General features: G+C 38.7%; 1 protein-coding gene across 1 annotated transcript in view; it reads right to left on the bottom strand.

The window, feature by feature from the left end:
• Positions 1-13922, bottom strand: part of ko (Stork-head domain-containing protein knockout) — a 55314-nt gene that overhangs the window by 21132 nt on the left and 20260 nt on the right. The window contains exon 2 of the mRNA XM_017240585.3: positions 3762-4813. Within this exon, the coding sequence (XP_017096074.2) occupies positions 3762-3896 (135 nt within the window). The 5' untranslated portion in view covers positions 3897-4813. The remainder of the gene's footprint in view (positions 1-3761; positions 4814-13922) is intronic.

The raw sequence follows: 13922 nt of genomic DNA, 5'->3' as shown, positions 1-13922 counted from the left end.
ACGGGTATACTAAATATTAACATTTAAAGTTGATTAAGTGTTGTACTTAAAAGGTGTTGTGTTAATATGACTTTTATATTTTGTATAAATTATAGAAACAGACAATTTATTTCAAAATGTGACAGTATCTTTATTGCAGATTTGAAAAGAGAAACATAAAAACAAAACATTTAAAGGCACTTTACTAATAATTCATTCTTAAAATGACTAATTTTTACATATAATATATAGTATAGTATATACCAAATGCTTTCTTAAAACCCCTATGATCTCAGAGTCTCATGTAAATATGATTTATGACTTTAATAAACCTGCGAAGGATATTGCATTGTGTGTCATCTCAACCTTCCTTTCCTTTCATTTCAATTGTTGAGCTTCTCAGCCAGTCACCTTCCAGTTTACCTTCATTCTACCAAGTCGGATCAAACAATTCCGTTCCCAGGCTGACGTTAAACTTTCCATTTCCTCTTGATATTTTTTTTCAGAGCCAGTTTAGTTATATTTTTTAAAAGTTTTTATGGTATACAGTTTTTTTTATAGAGCCGGGTAGCAATTCTCCAGTTCTCAGGCTGGCAGAAAACTCCCGCGCTCTAGACATGACGCAATCAGTTCGCATCCGTTGAGCTATTTCAAAACTTGTTGCAGGCTTATTAATTTGGCTCTGCAGCTAAAAGCTTAAAGCTATAGACTGGAGCTGGAGCTGGAAACTGAAACTGAAACAAGTTGATTTAGGTGAAGTCATTTGCGTGCAGCCAGACACTAAACACCAAACACTGAACAGAAAACACAGAAAATAGCAAAACAGTTCAGAGATCAGCCCCGGGGCTGGCCGGAGATCAGAGTTTCAAGTCAAAGTTGTTTGTTCGTTTGTTAATTTTTTCTGTTTTTTTTATTTCCAGGCTTTGGTTTTAGTTTTTATTTACTTGAAACTCAACGAAGCCGACATGCCGCACGCCTGACAAATTTGCGCAAATAATAAAAACAGATTTTAAATGCCTGGAAATTGAGTCGGCCATTGGGGCCTTAAATCAGCACCTCCACCCCAGCCGAACTGACATTTAGAGCTTTACTGGGAAATGGCAACGACTGGCCCAACTTGCCGAACGCTTAAATAGGAGAAACTTTATGGCTTTTGTCGGTTTGTTATATTTATAGAAGTATGTTTTCAAGCCCGGCTTAATTATATTCATTGTCTGCCTTTATATAGTTTTTAGGAAAGTACTGAGAGTATAGGTTTCCATAAAAATAACAGCCTGCCGGGCATGCCTGCAAAGATCCTTAAAAATTATGTCTTAATTAAGGAAACTAGTGATGAATTTTTGTTTGCCAAATTAAAGCCATTTTTTTCCCCATCCAGTTATATCTTTTTCATAGGCTCATTTGGTAATAATACAATTTATATATCCATTGTTATTCTTTAACCTTCTCAGAGTTATAAAAGTTGTTTTTAAATTATGGCACGCCCTAAAACTTGGGCAACCACACCGGAAACTCTTGCTCATTCGATATGCTCTATGGCTTCGAAGACCCGAAGAAGACCCGCCCTAGGGAAGACCCTACCCTTTTCCTCCCTCGTAGCGCCAATCTACATAATTCACACTTCACTGGTTGGGGAAATTTATGATAAAATCCACGGCGAGTGGAATTCTTTCGACTTTCCATTCAGTCGATCAGTCGACAGTCAGCATTTAGCATTTCCCCATTCATGTTCTCGAATCTCTATCTATATATTTTCACGCACTTTTCTCCAGCTGCCCTAAAATGCTTTTCGGCCATGCACGCCTTGGCTCTTATCTGTGGCCTAAATGTGGCACGTAATATTAATTAGCCCAGCTCGAACAGCACATCCGAGAGCTTCAGTAAAAAAAAGCGCTAAAAACTGAATGCCCGGCGATTGTCGCTGTAACTCATCCAAGGGAATGTTTATGCGACACTTTTTAGTATGCAAAATGCAAACTGAATTGCAAAAAGACAAAAAAACATAAAAAACAACACAACGCAAACGAGAACAACAGACATTCAACTGAAAAACTAAAATAAAAATTGCGGCTCTACCTTTTGAAGTATCACTACCTTTGCAGGCAGGCAGGTTCGCAATTAAATTAAAATTAGCCAGCATTGTGAGTAAATTAAGTTATTTTGTATGTCGCAGTGAGGTGTTGCCTTAAAATATAAATAGATATACCCATTTAGGGGTACTATTTATAAGAAAGTGGGATATAGATTGCCTAGCAAGCTTAAACTTCTTTCATAACAGAAATTATGAAGTATTTTTCATCATTTTTTATTAATGATTTTAACAAAACTCAGCTAATAGGTATCAACCGACTAAAGCCATTAGCATTTAGCTTTAGCTCATCATGTGCCACTATTTCAATTAACACTTCAAACTTGAACTTGTATGGCCGGAATGACGTCATGTTGGCCTGTAATTTGTGCAACAAACAATGGCCAGAACAACAATAAAAATCATCAACCGAAAAAGCGACAAAAATCTCAAAACATCGGAAGCATCAGCGGCAACAAAAGGACTGAGACTTTATTTAAAATTTAAATTTTTGCTGCTACCAAACGAGTTTAAAAATGTGAGAAAACGATTGGATTCGATTTAGTGCCGAGGGTTCCATGAACCCATTAGTATTTTTCAGGCATTATCTAGGGGCCAGAAACAACTTCCTGGCCAAAAACTTTAGAGACTCTTGGGCTTCTCTTTGAATGTCATCAATAACCAAAGTCGGAATAATAAAGAAAATACACGAAAGCCGGGGCCAAAAGTTGCAAAGCCAAACGGTTGCAAATGTTGCAAGTGCAACCGTTTGTTGCCAGTAGTCTGGGTCTAGTCTAGATGACGCCTTAGAACGGAGCTCCAGTTCAACCTGTGGGGGGATTCGTTTCGTTTCTCGTTCCGTTCCGAGTCATTTATTTTCATGGGAATTGGCCGCGAATAAAGGAGTTAACCCAGCCAACCCATTCGAGCCACCCCAGCGACCTTGAGCGGGCGGTTGTACCCAATCGTCACCTCTTCGCCTGTCTCTTTCTGGCCTGCTATCTCGTTTGCTTTCTCGGTCTTGCCTTCTGGGAGTGTGCTTCTACTGGAAACTCACGCACTTTTTGCAGTTCAAACTGGACAACCAGTTTGCAAACCAGTTTCCTTGCACATTAAAAGCAGAAGCGGGGGTCACACAGCAAGAAAAAGGTATAGAACTTAAAAAGTATTATTTTTAAAAGGCTAGAAATTCTTTTTCTATAGGTCTATAATTCTGTTCTATAGGTATTCTATTTCTATTCTATTCTATAAATTCTATAGTTATGGTTCTTTTAAAGAAAGGTTTTTAAACTCGTATGTTTTAGCTTCAAAATCAGCTTGGAAATTTTTCTCTTTCTATAAAAACTTTTAAAAAATTGTCTTTTTATTAAAAATATTAAAAACACACATTTCTTTAAAAATGTAAACATTAAAGCTCTATAGAATTGTTCGGAGACGTTCTCAACAGTATGTATTTTTTATTTTAAAACATTTTATTCACATAATACGAATATTATTACTTTAGAGGGCCGTTTAAATAGGGGACGAACCGCATACGGATGGGGAGGATTCGTAAATCGGCTATATGAATCCGATATTAATAAATGATATACCTTTTAAACGAGATGAAGTGATATTTAGTATCAAAAATAATCTCATTTCTTAGAAAACTTCATATAATCCACAAATAGTTCCTCTTTTTTTTTCTCCCTCTGTAACACAATCGAAAACTCACCTGAAATATCATATATCCCGAGTCGTACATCCAAAAGTCCTCGGGCGTGTGGCCGGGCTTGGTCAGCTGAATCGCGAGGCAGCGCTGCAAGATCAGACGGCAGCGCTGTGGACCACCGGGTGACTTGGTGCCCATTTCGTGGCAGTCTTCGTTTTTATTTTGCTGGTGTTGTTGCTGTTGGTGTGCCTTTCGGTCGTTGTTCCTGTGCCTGGGCTTTGCCAGATTTTTTTTTATCGTCTAAAAATAACGCAAAGTCCCAAGAAAAGATTCGAGGCTTAAGGATCTGCTGGTGTTCTTCCACCTCCTCGTCTTGCGAGTGTATAAGTGTAGTGGTGTGTGTGTCTGTGTGTTGGGGTGTGCGGTGAGGCTTCTCAAAGGTTCATTACATAGCGAGAGCGTCACTTTTAATGGTCAAAAGCCAACACTGGTCAACGAAAACCAAAAAAAAGAGTAAAGACGGGAAGAACGCGATAAGAACAAAACCCGTATTCGCATTGAACTGTTTGCTGTTGTTGTTGTTGTGGTTTTTTTGTGAATTATTTCTTTTTTTTTTCTTATCTGTCGACTACATTTTATTTTTGCACACTTTTTGTGTCGGACTTTGTGGCCTTTTTTTTTATTGGGCTTGCTTGAACTTTTCAGCCGCACATTAACTTTAGCATTAAATCATCGGCAGTGGCAGCATCTCGAAATCAACAAAATCAGCGAAATCAACGAAATCGACGCGACCGACGCGGCGCATGCGCAACAATTCACTCACAATCACACACGAGAAATCACTCATCCGCACCATGTGCCCGTTGTTATCCGCTGGAGAACCGAACCGCCCGAGCAACTCAAACAATCTGAGCGCTCGCATTCGCGGCGCCAGTCGGCTGACTCCAAACGCGGCCGAAACGCTCTCTCTCCCCCACTCTCTCGGGTTCTCCGTGCCTCTCACAAGAGACCTGCGCAAGTGGCATTTGGCAGCATTTTCGCAGCAGCGAGAGTCTCCACTCGCGAACTTTTGGGGCGGCCGCTGCGACGGGGTGATGGGTCGGCCGAAGTAGGACCTGAAACGACAAAAAAAACAACAAAAACGATGAAGCGGCTTTAAAACCTTGATTATTAAATCAATTAGGTGTACCAAAAAAAAAATATATATGTATATAAAGCACACATAAAATCATAAACTGGAGTTAGGCGGTCTGAGATCGCTATCTTGTCGTCAGACAGTCTGAGAGACAAACGGGCTCTGCTCCTAATAACATCATCGCCGTCGTATCATTATCGTTAACTGTAAGCCATGTTTGGCAACTGTTTTTTTGAGTTAGCCAGACAGTAGACCCTCGATTATTAGAATTTTTTGAGAAGGAGATTTGTTTGAGAAGTTTGAAAATGGGGCTTACTGGCAGCAAGAAGATGCTTAGGATAGTTATTCCTTCCACATTATAGATCATAGATAAAAGATAGATAATATATAGATAGTCATATAATAGATACATGTTCTACAAGTTATTAACTAGAATGAAATATATTTTTTTATAATATTAATAAAATTTAAAAAAATCACACATTTCGGACCTAGCACTGTATTTACATTTCGACTTAATATTTTTGCATTAACTCTCGACATTTTTGACCATTTCTGGCTGGTATTTTCAATCTTGGCTGGCAGTGGCGCTGCGGAATCATTTCCTGTCCCAATTGCCGGATGTGCAAATGACTAAAAATGGGTTAATTAAAAGCCATCTAGCCCTGATTTGATTTGGGCTAATGTACCCGTCTTCTAACAAATTCTAGAAGGCTTCCTTTGTACTGAAAATGGAGCGAATGCAAATACTGTTGGAAATGTAGGAAATGTCGCAACAGTCACTGCCATAATTGCGTATACGCCATGTGCGCCGACTGTCAATCACAATTCTAATGCAAATTCGTTGGCTTTCCGCATCTACTGTCCATATGCATTAAGTGGAAATGCGATGCATTTTGTGTGACTGTCCCTGCATTCGAATTTTGAGTCTTTATCTGTGCGTCAGTCAGTCGGAATTTGCATAAACAATTACGATTTAACCAAATTACGAGATAACTCGATTTTTATGGCCCCGACAAGCTATGTCGTTTCACCCGCTGAGATTTATTTTAATTTTGTGCTTTTGTTGTTTTTATTTTTGTTTTCCCGTAGCATTTGTGGCACATTCATCTTCCGAATTCGGTCAGAGCGCGCGCCACATCCATAACAGAAAGTTTTTTGGGGGGGGGTGGGGAAGACCGACTCGAGAAGCACCGACTAGAGGGCCAAAAGTGAGATTCGGTTGAGGCCAATTAAATGGCTCTGGCGGTGAGATCATCGCCCACATATAACCAAATCTACAAACGAACTCTACGGGCCAGACAACATGCCGATTCCCATTCGTATTCCCCCACCACAGATCAAGTGTCGCACACGGAGCTGTCCCTTTTGGGCATTTTCTTTTTATTATTTATTTATTGCGGCTTGTATTTGTCGACCCATTAAGCGTCGGCCTTTGTTAGAAAACACGTTTCTTCTGGCCACATTCCGAAAAATTGAGAATTCGCCAGCAGCTACATAGCTCTTCGGGCCCCGCTTTCCGCCTTTTGTTTGTCTTACAAATCACAAACATTAGGAATTGGTGAAACCCAGCTTGGGTCCCAAGCTCACAAGGTGCTAAAAAAATTTGCATAAATTATTATTAACAATTATAGCCAGCAGCCGGGGCAGCCGAAGTAGCATAAGCTTCTAAGAAACAGCTGCGGTTGGTCAAATCCGACGGATTTATCTTGTTCTGACACTTGGCCCGAGGCTGGTACTTTTTTTTTATTTTCAACCAGTTCAGGTGGGTTAGAAATTTGCAAGAGTTTTGTCACATAAAATTTTACAACTTCTATAACAAGAAAACCTGAATCATATACAACCCATTGTAGCCACCTTTCTTTCCTGGTTCCTGGTTCTGTTTATTCGGTTTTTTGTTTTTTTATTGAATCTGTCTAGCCGCAGGCATGTGTATACTTTTTGAAGGCTTTTAGGTCTGATTCAGTAATTAAATTTGCACATAACCACACTGGAGTGTAAAGAGTCTTTTTCGCTTGAGAGACTCTTAGCGAATGCCGAAAAACAATAGAAGTCAACATCGAGTTGAACAAGTCCTTGACGGTTTACCTTGAACTTCAGTGGAGGATCGTCATTAAGCATTTTCAGAATTACGCGAAAACAAATCTATTACGTTTTATAAAACATTCTCTTTTGCTGATCTTGAACTTTGATTTTCGCTTTTTTATGAAAAATAATTCGAGGTAACCAAATTTTTGAGGGTGCTTTCATATTTTAAACATTTTGAAATCGTGAACTTTGATAAATAAGAGCCTTGATTAAAAAACTATATTCTTTATTGGGTTATGCGGTTATGGTTATGATTGACCTACAAATCGTTTAAGGTATCCCGCATAAGAATCGGATAACTATTGGCCGAGATATAGCCTTCGAAGTGGCTCATAGGGGCATTTCACGCATTTCGACATTTTTTGAAGGGGACCCCCTAGAAAATTTGACAAAAAATCGAAAAAATAATTTTCTTCCAGATTTTAATGCAGATTGTTAAAGAATCAATCTACAAATCATATACAGTATTCCGCTTAAGAATCTGATGGCTTTTGACTACGATATGACTATTTAAATTAAGGAATCTCCCAACTATTTTTAACTTTTAGTTTAGTTTTAGTTTAAATATAGTTTTGTATCGTGTATCAGTTGTTGTTATTTTTGATTCATTTTTAGCCGCCTCAGGCGAGCAGGCATCTGGAAAGGCTTTTCCTCATTATAGGCTCTGTGCCGCTGTCGTTTCTAATGTACACCCCCGCCGACAATATTTGACAGCTTACTTTCAATTGCGACATCTAGTTAGCGCAAATTTAAGAGCGAAATAAAACAACACGATCGCTTTGAGTGGATCGCTGGATGGCTAACTGAATGGATCGCTGGATGGATGGATGGATGAATAGCTTAATGAAGCAAGAGCCTGTTCCGCGGTTCGTGGCTTGCGATTCGCGGTCCGTGGTCACTCAACGCGATGCCAGGCCAGGCCAGGCCGGGCCAGACCAGGCCAGGCTCTCCTCGATCCAATCGGAGTTCGAAAAGATCCGATCCACCCGCAAAGCATCACCCACTGGCGGCGGACCCCGATCCCCGATTCCGCTTCATATTTCAGTTTTACGGTTCAACGACAACGACTCCGCACTGTCGGGGCTTTATAGAAAGGGGGATTATGGGGGAGCAGAGCAGCTCCAATTGCCGCAATGTGGCAAAGCAATCGATTTAAGCGCCGCATAAATTGAAGCCGAGCTCCGCGAGGAGGAAAACCAAAAGGTTCCTCCATGTACAACATGATGAATTGTTTTCTTTGTCGACTTGTCGACTGTTGCGCCGCTTGTGGCAACTAGCAACTGGCAACTAGCAACTCGCAACTGAAAACTGGCGACTTGCAACTAGCAACTGGGAGATCGTTGAATGATGGAGGAGTTAGAGTATAGAGAGTAGGAGGAAAAAGCGGCGCTGCAAAAATTGCAAATTGTATCAAAAATTTAAATTTTCGCTTTCATTATGCGGTGCGGCATGGGGCAGCAGCTCTCCACTCCACACCACTCCGATCCGATCCGAGCTCCCTGCTAATAGACCAACTGCCATTGTGTTTGTTTCTGGCTTTTGTTTAGTTTATATCTTTTCTTTGGCCAACGAGCTCGGCTTTTCCCTATTCAATTTTGACAGGCGCGTTTTTGCCCAAATAATGAGGAGAAATGGAAAATGCCAAGATAACTTAAAGCGTTCAAATAATTTATAGTTTTTCGACCGCGTAATAGGGGTTTCCTCTACTATTTTCATTCAATTATTTGAGGAATTATTTATCTTTAAGGGTCTAGTCTAGTCTATGGCCTACGTGAGTTGAATTTGTGAGTTCTTTGTGGGCCAACCCTGCGTATACGTAATGTGACAACAATATTGTAAGGCTTGAAAAACAAATGCATAATTATAAATCTGCGGCAAAAAGTAAAATGAGGAACACAATCGCGATACGGAATTGTAGAGAAATACCATAGAGAGCGGCACGACGGGGAATCACACACAAAAGTAAATTTGAGAAATGCCAAAGATGCTCGACGAAGCCAACAAATGACATGCCCATGTGCTGCTCCTCTCTCTTTCTGGATGGCATCTTGTGGAACGTCCCAGACCAAGACCCAAGTCACAGACCACGACGGAGTCGGTGGCAAAAAACCGGAGAAATTGTCTGCCCCACGGAGACATTGCGGCAGACAATGCAATAACATCAGGCGTTGCAACCGATAATTTTATACAATATGGTAATTGAATGCTCTTTAGAAATAGTTTTTTTTTAGATATATAAAATAAAATAAAATATATTATAGCCTTAGAGCGCTATTTCCTGTCATTTAACCATTCTATCACTAGGCTAACGTTATCCTTAACATTTTTATGCCTAAACCAAAACTAAAATATCTTCACACTTATTTTTGTTTATGGCCTTAAACTTATCTGTCTAACAATGATTGTGTCTCTTGTAAAGGAAATAAACTAATGCTATTAACAAATTGAACATGATTTTTGTATGTTTACTCATTTTATTTGGCCATTAAAATTTAATGTTTTTTTTTTAGGTAATAGCTGTTGCACAATTTTTTTTAAGTAACTATTAAAATAAGGCCGAAGGTGTCGGAAATAAAGGAAATAATTAAATGGGAGTAAATCTTTAAGACAAAAGCAATATACCCTGTTTTAAGACCAATTGTCACCAGAAGCTGCTAACAATAACCGTTGATAACAGACGAAGGAAAAGAAGCTGCAACAACAACAAAAAAAATTAAAATCAACAATTCACACTCACTCCCCACACACACCACCACTGGGTTGTGTTATGCAAGCATTCATTGCAGAGCTTCTTCAATTTCAGCATTCTTCTGCCAGTCTGCGTCTGCATACTTGGCTCTTCCCCTTCTTCCTCTTGAGCCTCCCCCTCAGCCAGCCGCCCCACCACCCATTCAGACGTGCTCCATTGCTGGAGCATTCACAATGATTGCTCTTTTTGGCTTGAGTTGCCGCGTGAAAGCAAACACACTCACTCACGCACACCACACACCAACACACTAACAAAAACAAAATCGAAAGGAAAAGCGCAAAAAAAAAAAAACCAAAAAACGTAATAAAATCAACTGAAATTGCTTAACACGAGGCGTAAAGTGATAATGGTTGGATTTATTTATTTGCTCTCTACTGGGAATAACAAAACCGATTAAGCATCTGTTGCCAGTAAATGCGGGAAGTGTTTTTTAAAAAAATGGCGAATTGGGAAGAGGATCCTGACTCTCCAGTGTTTAACTCTCTAGTTTTACAATTTAAGCTTTTATTTCCTTCATTCCTAAATGTATAGGACTTTACTCTGAAGCTTATCAATAAATAAATTGGAATTTGTGTGAACAAATGTTTTTTTTATTGAAAATTCTCCCAGAAAAATGTTGAAATTAATTTAAATAATTTACCTAGACACTTTATTTACATTTAAGTAGGATTTGTTTTTGAATTATACTATTTTTTATACTTTATAATTTAATTTATGCTTGAAGTTGTCGACTTTTTGTATAAATCTCGATAATATATTAAAGTTTTTCCTTACATCCTTCATCATGGCCGAAAATGTATGAGTACCACTTTTTAAAAATTCATCATGGCCGAAAATTTATGGGTACCACTTTTCAAAAATTTGTTTCATGATGGGTCACACTTTTCAAGTTCTCCTTACATCTTGAAAGAAATATATTTTGTGTTTTGAAGATTATTATCCAAAAAACTTTCTTTTTAGAATAATGATTTTTTAAAAATCATTTTTGGTAAAAATAATCTTAATTTTACCCTTTATAAACCTTAAAGTAAAGCTTGGAAAGTAAAGTATCTTCCAGGTTTTATTGAAAGTCAAATATGTATTTATTTATTTTTACAAACATCTAAATATTTATTTATATGAGTATAATTGGTACAATAATAATAAAAACACATGCTTTAATTTTTAGAATAGGTATTTTGTACCAGTTATTTATAGAATTTCTTATAAAACCTTTTTAAAAGGTTTAAACCCCCTAAAGCCAAAAAAACAAAGGATCTTCAAGGTCTTATATAAAGTCAAAGATCTCGTGCCTCTGCCTATAAAAAGTTAACAAAGAAAACCGAATAATTCGTGGCTAATTAAGCCCAGACACACTGATTGTAATTCGATCTGCGGCGTTTTCAGTGCGTTAATGCAATTTGATCGGCATTTTGGTTTCGCCTGGCTTGGCTTCTCTCTAATCCTGGCCACAAAAGCAGTCTTCCTTGTGTTTTGGTTTTTTGTTAGTCGCTATTTGTTACTGTTGGTAGTTGTGTGCAAGTTTTGTCTTTTCCTTGTCTCGTTTGTCAGACATTTGACAGTTGTTTGTTATTTTTGCACGTTGACTTTTCTCCGCCAATGTGGCTTTCGTTGTTGTTGTTGCTGTTCACTGTCTCTGTGTCATGTGTCTGTGGCATATTTTCCAATTTTTTTATACAAATTTTTTTTTTGTATTTTGTTATTTTTGTTTCCATGCCCCGACAGAGGTTGCCTAACAGACGCCCACTGTTGCCACATTTTGGATTTCAATTTTTATGGCAAGTCAAATTTTGTTTTTTATTTTTTTTTATTTTTCAGCCTGCCGCTGTTGCATTTATTGCCATTTTTGTAGTGTTTGTGCTTTGAGGAAGTTGGAATTTGCATAGAAAAATGGAAATTAACAAGACCATTTGACTGGCTGTCCATCTAAGCCAGGCTCTTGCCCCGGCTGCCTCTCTGGCCCCATCCCGCCCTCCGTGTTGCCTGTTTGTTCGTCCTGTTTGAACATTTGTCCGTGTCTATATTTAGCTTTATGTAAACATTTTTGACCAACTGAACTGACTGAATGACTGACTGCCTCAGTTGGCCCGGCAGCTCCATGGTAGTATATGACTCCCCCTCTTCCCTATCGGCCATTTCCCTCTCTGATAGTGATGTAATCTCTGTAATGCATGCGACAAACTTTCATCTCGAATTGCAAAATCCACGCAATACAAAAAATAATCAGAAAAAAACACGAAGAAAACAAAAGATCAACAAAGATTGTCTTACACTGTTTGAATAATAATTAATAAACAATAATTAAATCGAAATGGTATTCCCCAGAGCTTTACATAAAGCGGATATTTATTTCATAATTGTGTGGATATTATTTTTGGGCTTTGGGATCTCAATCTTTGGCTTACAGCAGCAGCTGAGGTGAAACTTAAAGCAGTTAAGACGTGTGCTGATGTTTCCCACGTGACCTCGAAGACAAACCTCACGTACAAGGATTTCTTTTTCGATTTCTTCAGGTGAGCGGGACGTGAAAGGGGCTGGCAGGGGGTGGGCTAACCTACACCACTTATATAAGTAAGTTTTGTTTTTTTTTTCAAGTATCTTGTATCGTGGAAAGTGAAAATTGATGCATGCATCGTCATCACCATCGCTGCTAAATCTGTTTCCTTATGGATATCAATATTTTTATAATCTAGTCACGGAATGGATATTGTCAGATAAACACAGATACTAGCTAGTTCTCCTACTGGGTGCCATAGGTTCAGACCAAATATAGAGATCAAACTGGAATTCTCCAAATTGGCAAAAGTCCAATGAAAGCTGGACGGATGATGTCATAATCAAATAACAGCCAGCAGTCAAAAATTGGCAAACAAAAACAAAAAAACTTTCCAAAAGTACCAACCAAATTTAGTTGACTTTTAAAGGAATCCACACAAAAGTTTTTACTAGTGACGAAAGAAGGACATGCAAATATTTGTATAGATTTTTGTCAAATTATGTTCTGAACAAATAGGTGTGAAAAAATATAGAAAGGTATTATAGATTGTTATTTAAATTAAGAGATTATTTGTGCTTTTTAATGTAAATTTATATTCTTTCTTTTTCAATACTTGAATACATTTTGGTATAAAACTTTTGTCACTAGTTTAAAATGGTTTGGAGTCTTTTTTTTTTTTGGATATCCAAACTAAAAGGCAAATGCGCCAAAAACCAAAACGAAAAACGAGACCAATAGACAGTAGAAGCTGGTTAGATGGCATAAAGCTGATGAGGAGTTGTTGGCTAAGAGGAGGAGGTGATGGAGGACCACGTCGAATTTAAACAGGCTTTGGAAAGACCAGAGGCTGGCGGACAAAAACAGGAGGCAGCAGTCAAAAACGGACAGCAAATACAGTAATTAGATCACCAAACAGACAGACGGCGGGGAGTGGGGAATGGGGCAGAGTGGCAAGATGAAGCTGCAACGTGACTGCAGAGAAGGAAGCCACTGGGAGTGGGCACTCGAAACGGAGTGGGAAGTGGACAAGGAAGCAGCCAAGAGGTCAACCAGAGAGGCCTTGGAATTTATACATTTCAATTGTAGAGGTTATACCTTAAAAAATATTTTATAGAAATATTTAAGACTATTTCATAGCCATTCTGTCTTATAGCCATACTATAGCCATCTTATAGCCATACCTCCTCCTCTTAAGAAATCGCACTTCCTGCCTGATTGCTGCCTGCTTGGAATAACAAATAAAAACTGTGGCAAACTATATGTTGCATGTGAGACAGCTTCCTAATCGACAAGAAAAAAAACAACAATGGACAACAATACTGGTACAATCGTGTGCGAAAAAACTAAACTCAATTACTCAACAAACATAGTAACCCAGTTCATAAAAAAAGGCAATAGCCGCGATGGCGATGGCGGTGGCGGCGGCAGGCAACAAATACTGTTAACAGCAGCGGCCAACAAGAAAAGCAACAAATTCATTTTCGCTTTGGTTGTTTTTTTTTGGCTGAAAGGAGAAAAGTCCTTCAAGCGTGACAATCACATGAAACGCTCTGCTCCCCTTTGTTACTGTTACTGTTGTTGCAGTTGCTGATTTATCGTTTTCATTTTGCAGAGCAGCTTGTTGGATGTTGTAAAAGGAAATGTCAATTCAGCTGTTGCCCGTTGCTAGCTGCTTGCTGCTTATAGACGGCTGCCTGCTGCCCGTTTGCCAAAAACAATGCACCACCACCAGCAGCAGTATCCCCCAAAATGCGG

The sequence above is a fragment of the Drosophila bipectinata genome, chromosome 3L, assembly GCF_030179905.1.
Source record: "Drosophila bipectinata strain 14024-0381.07 chromosome 3L, DbipHiC1v2, whole genome shotgun sequence".
NCBI lineage: Eukaryota > Metazoa > Arthropoda > Insecta > Diptera > Drosophilidae > Drosophila > Drosophila bipectinata.
Note: the sequence above shows the minus strand (reverse complement) of the source record. Positions and strands in the feature narration are given on the sequence as shown.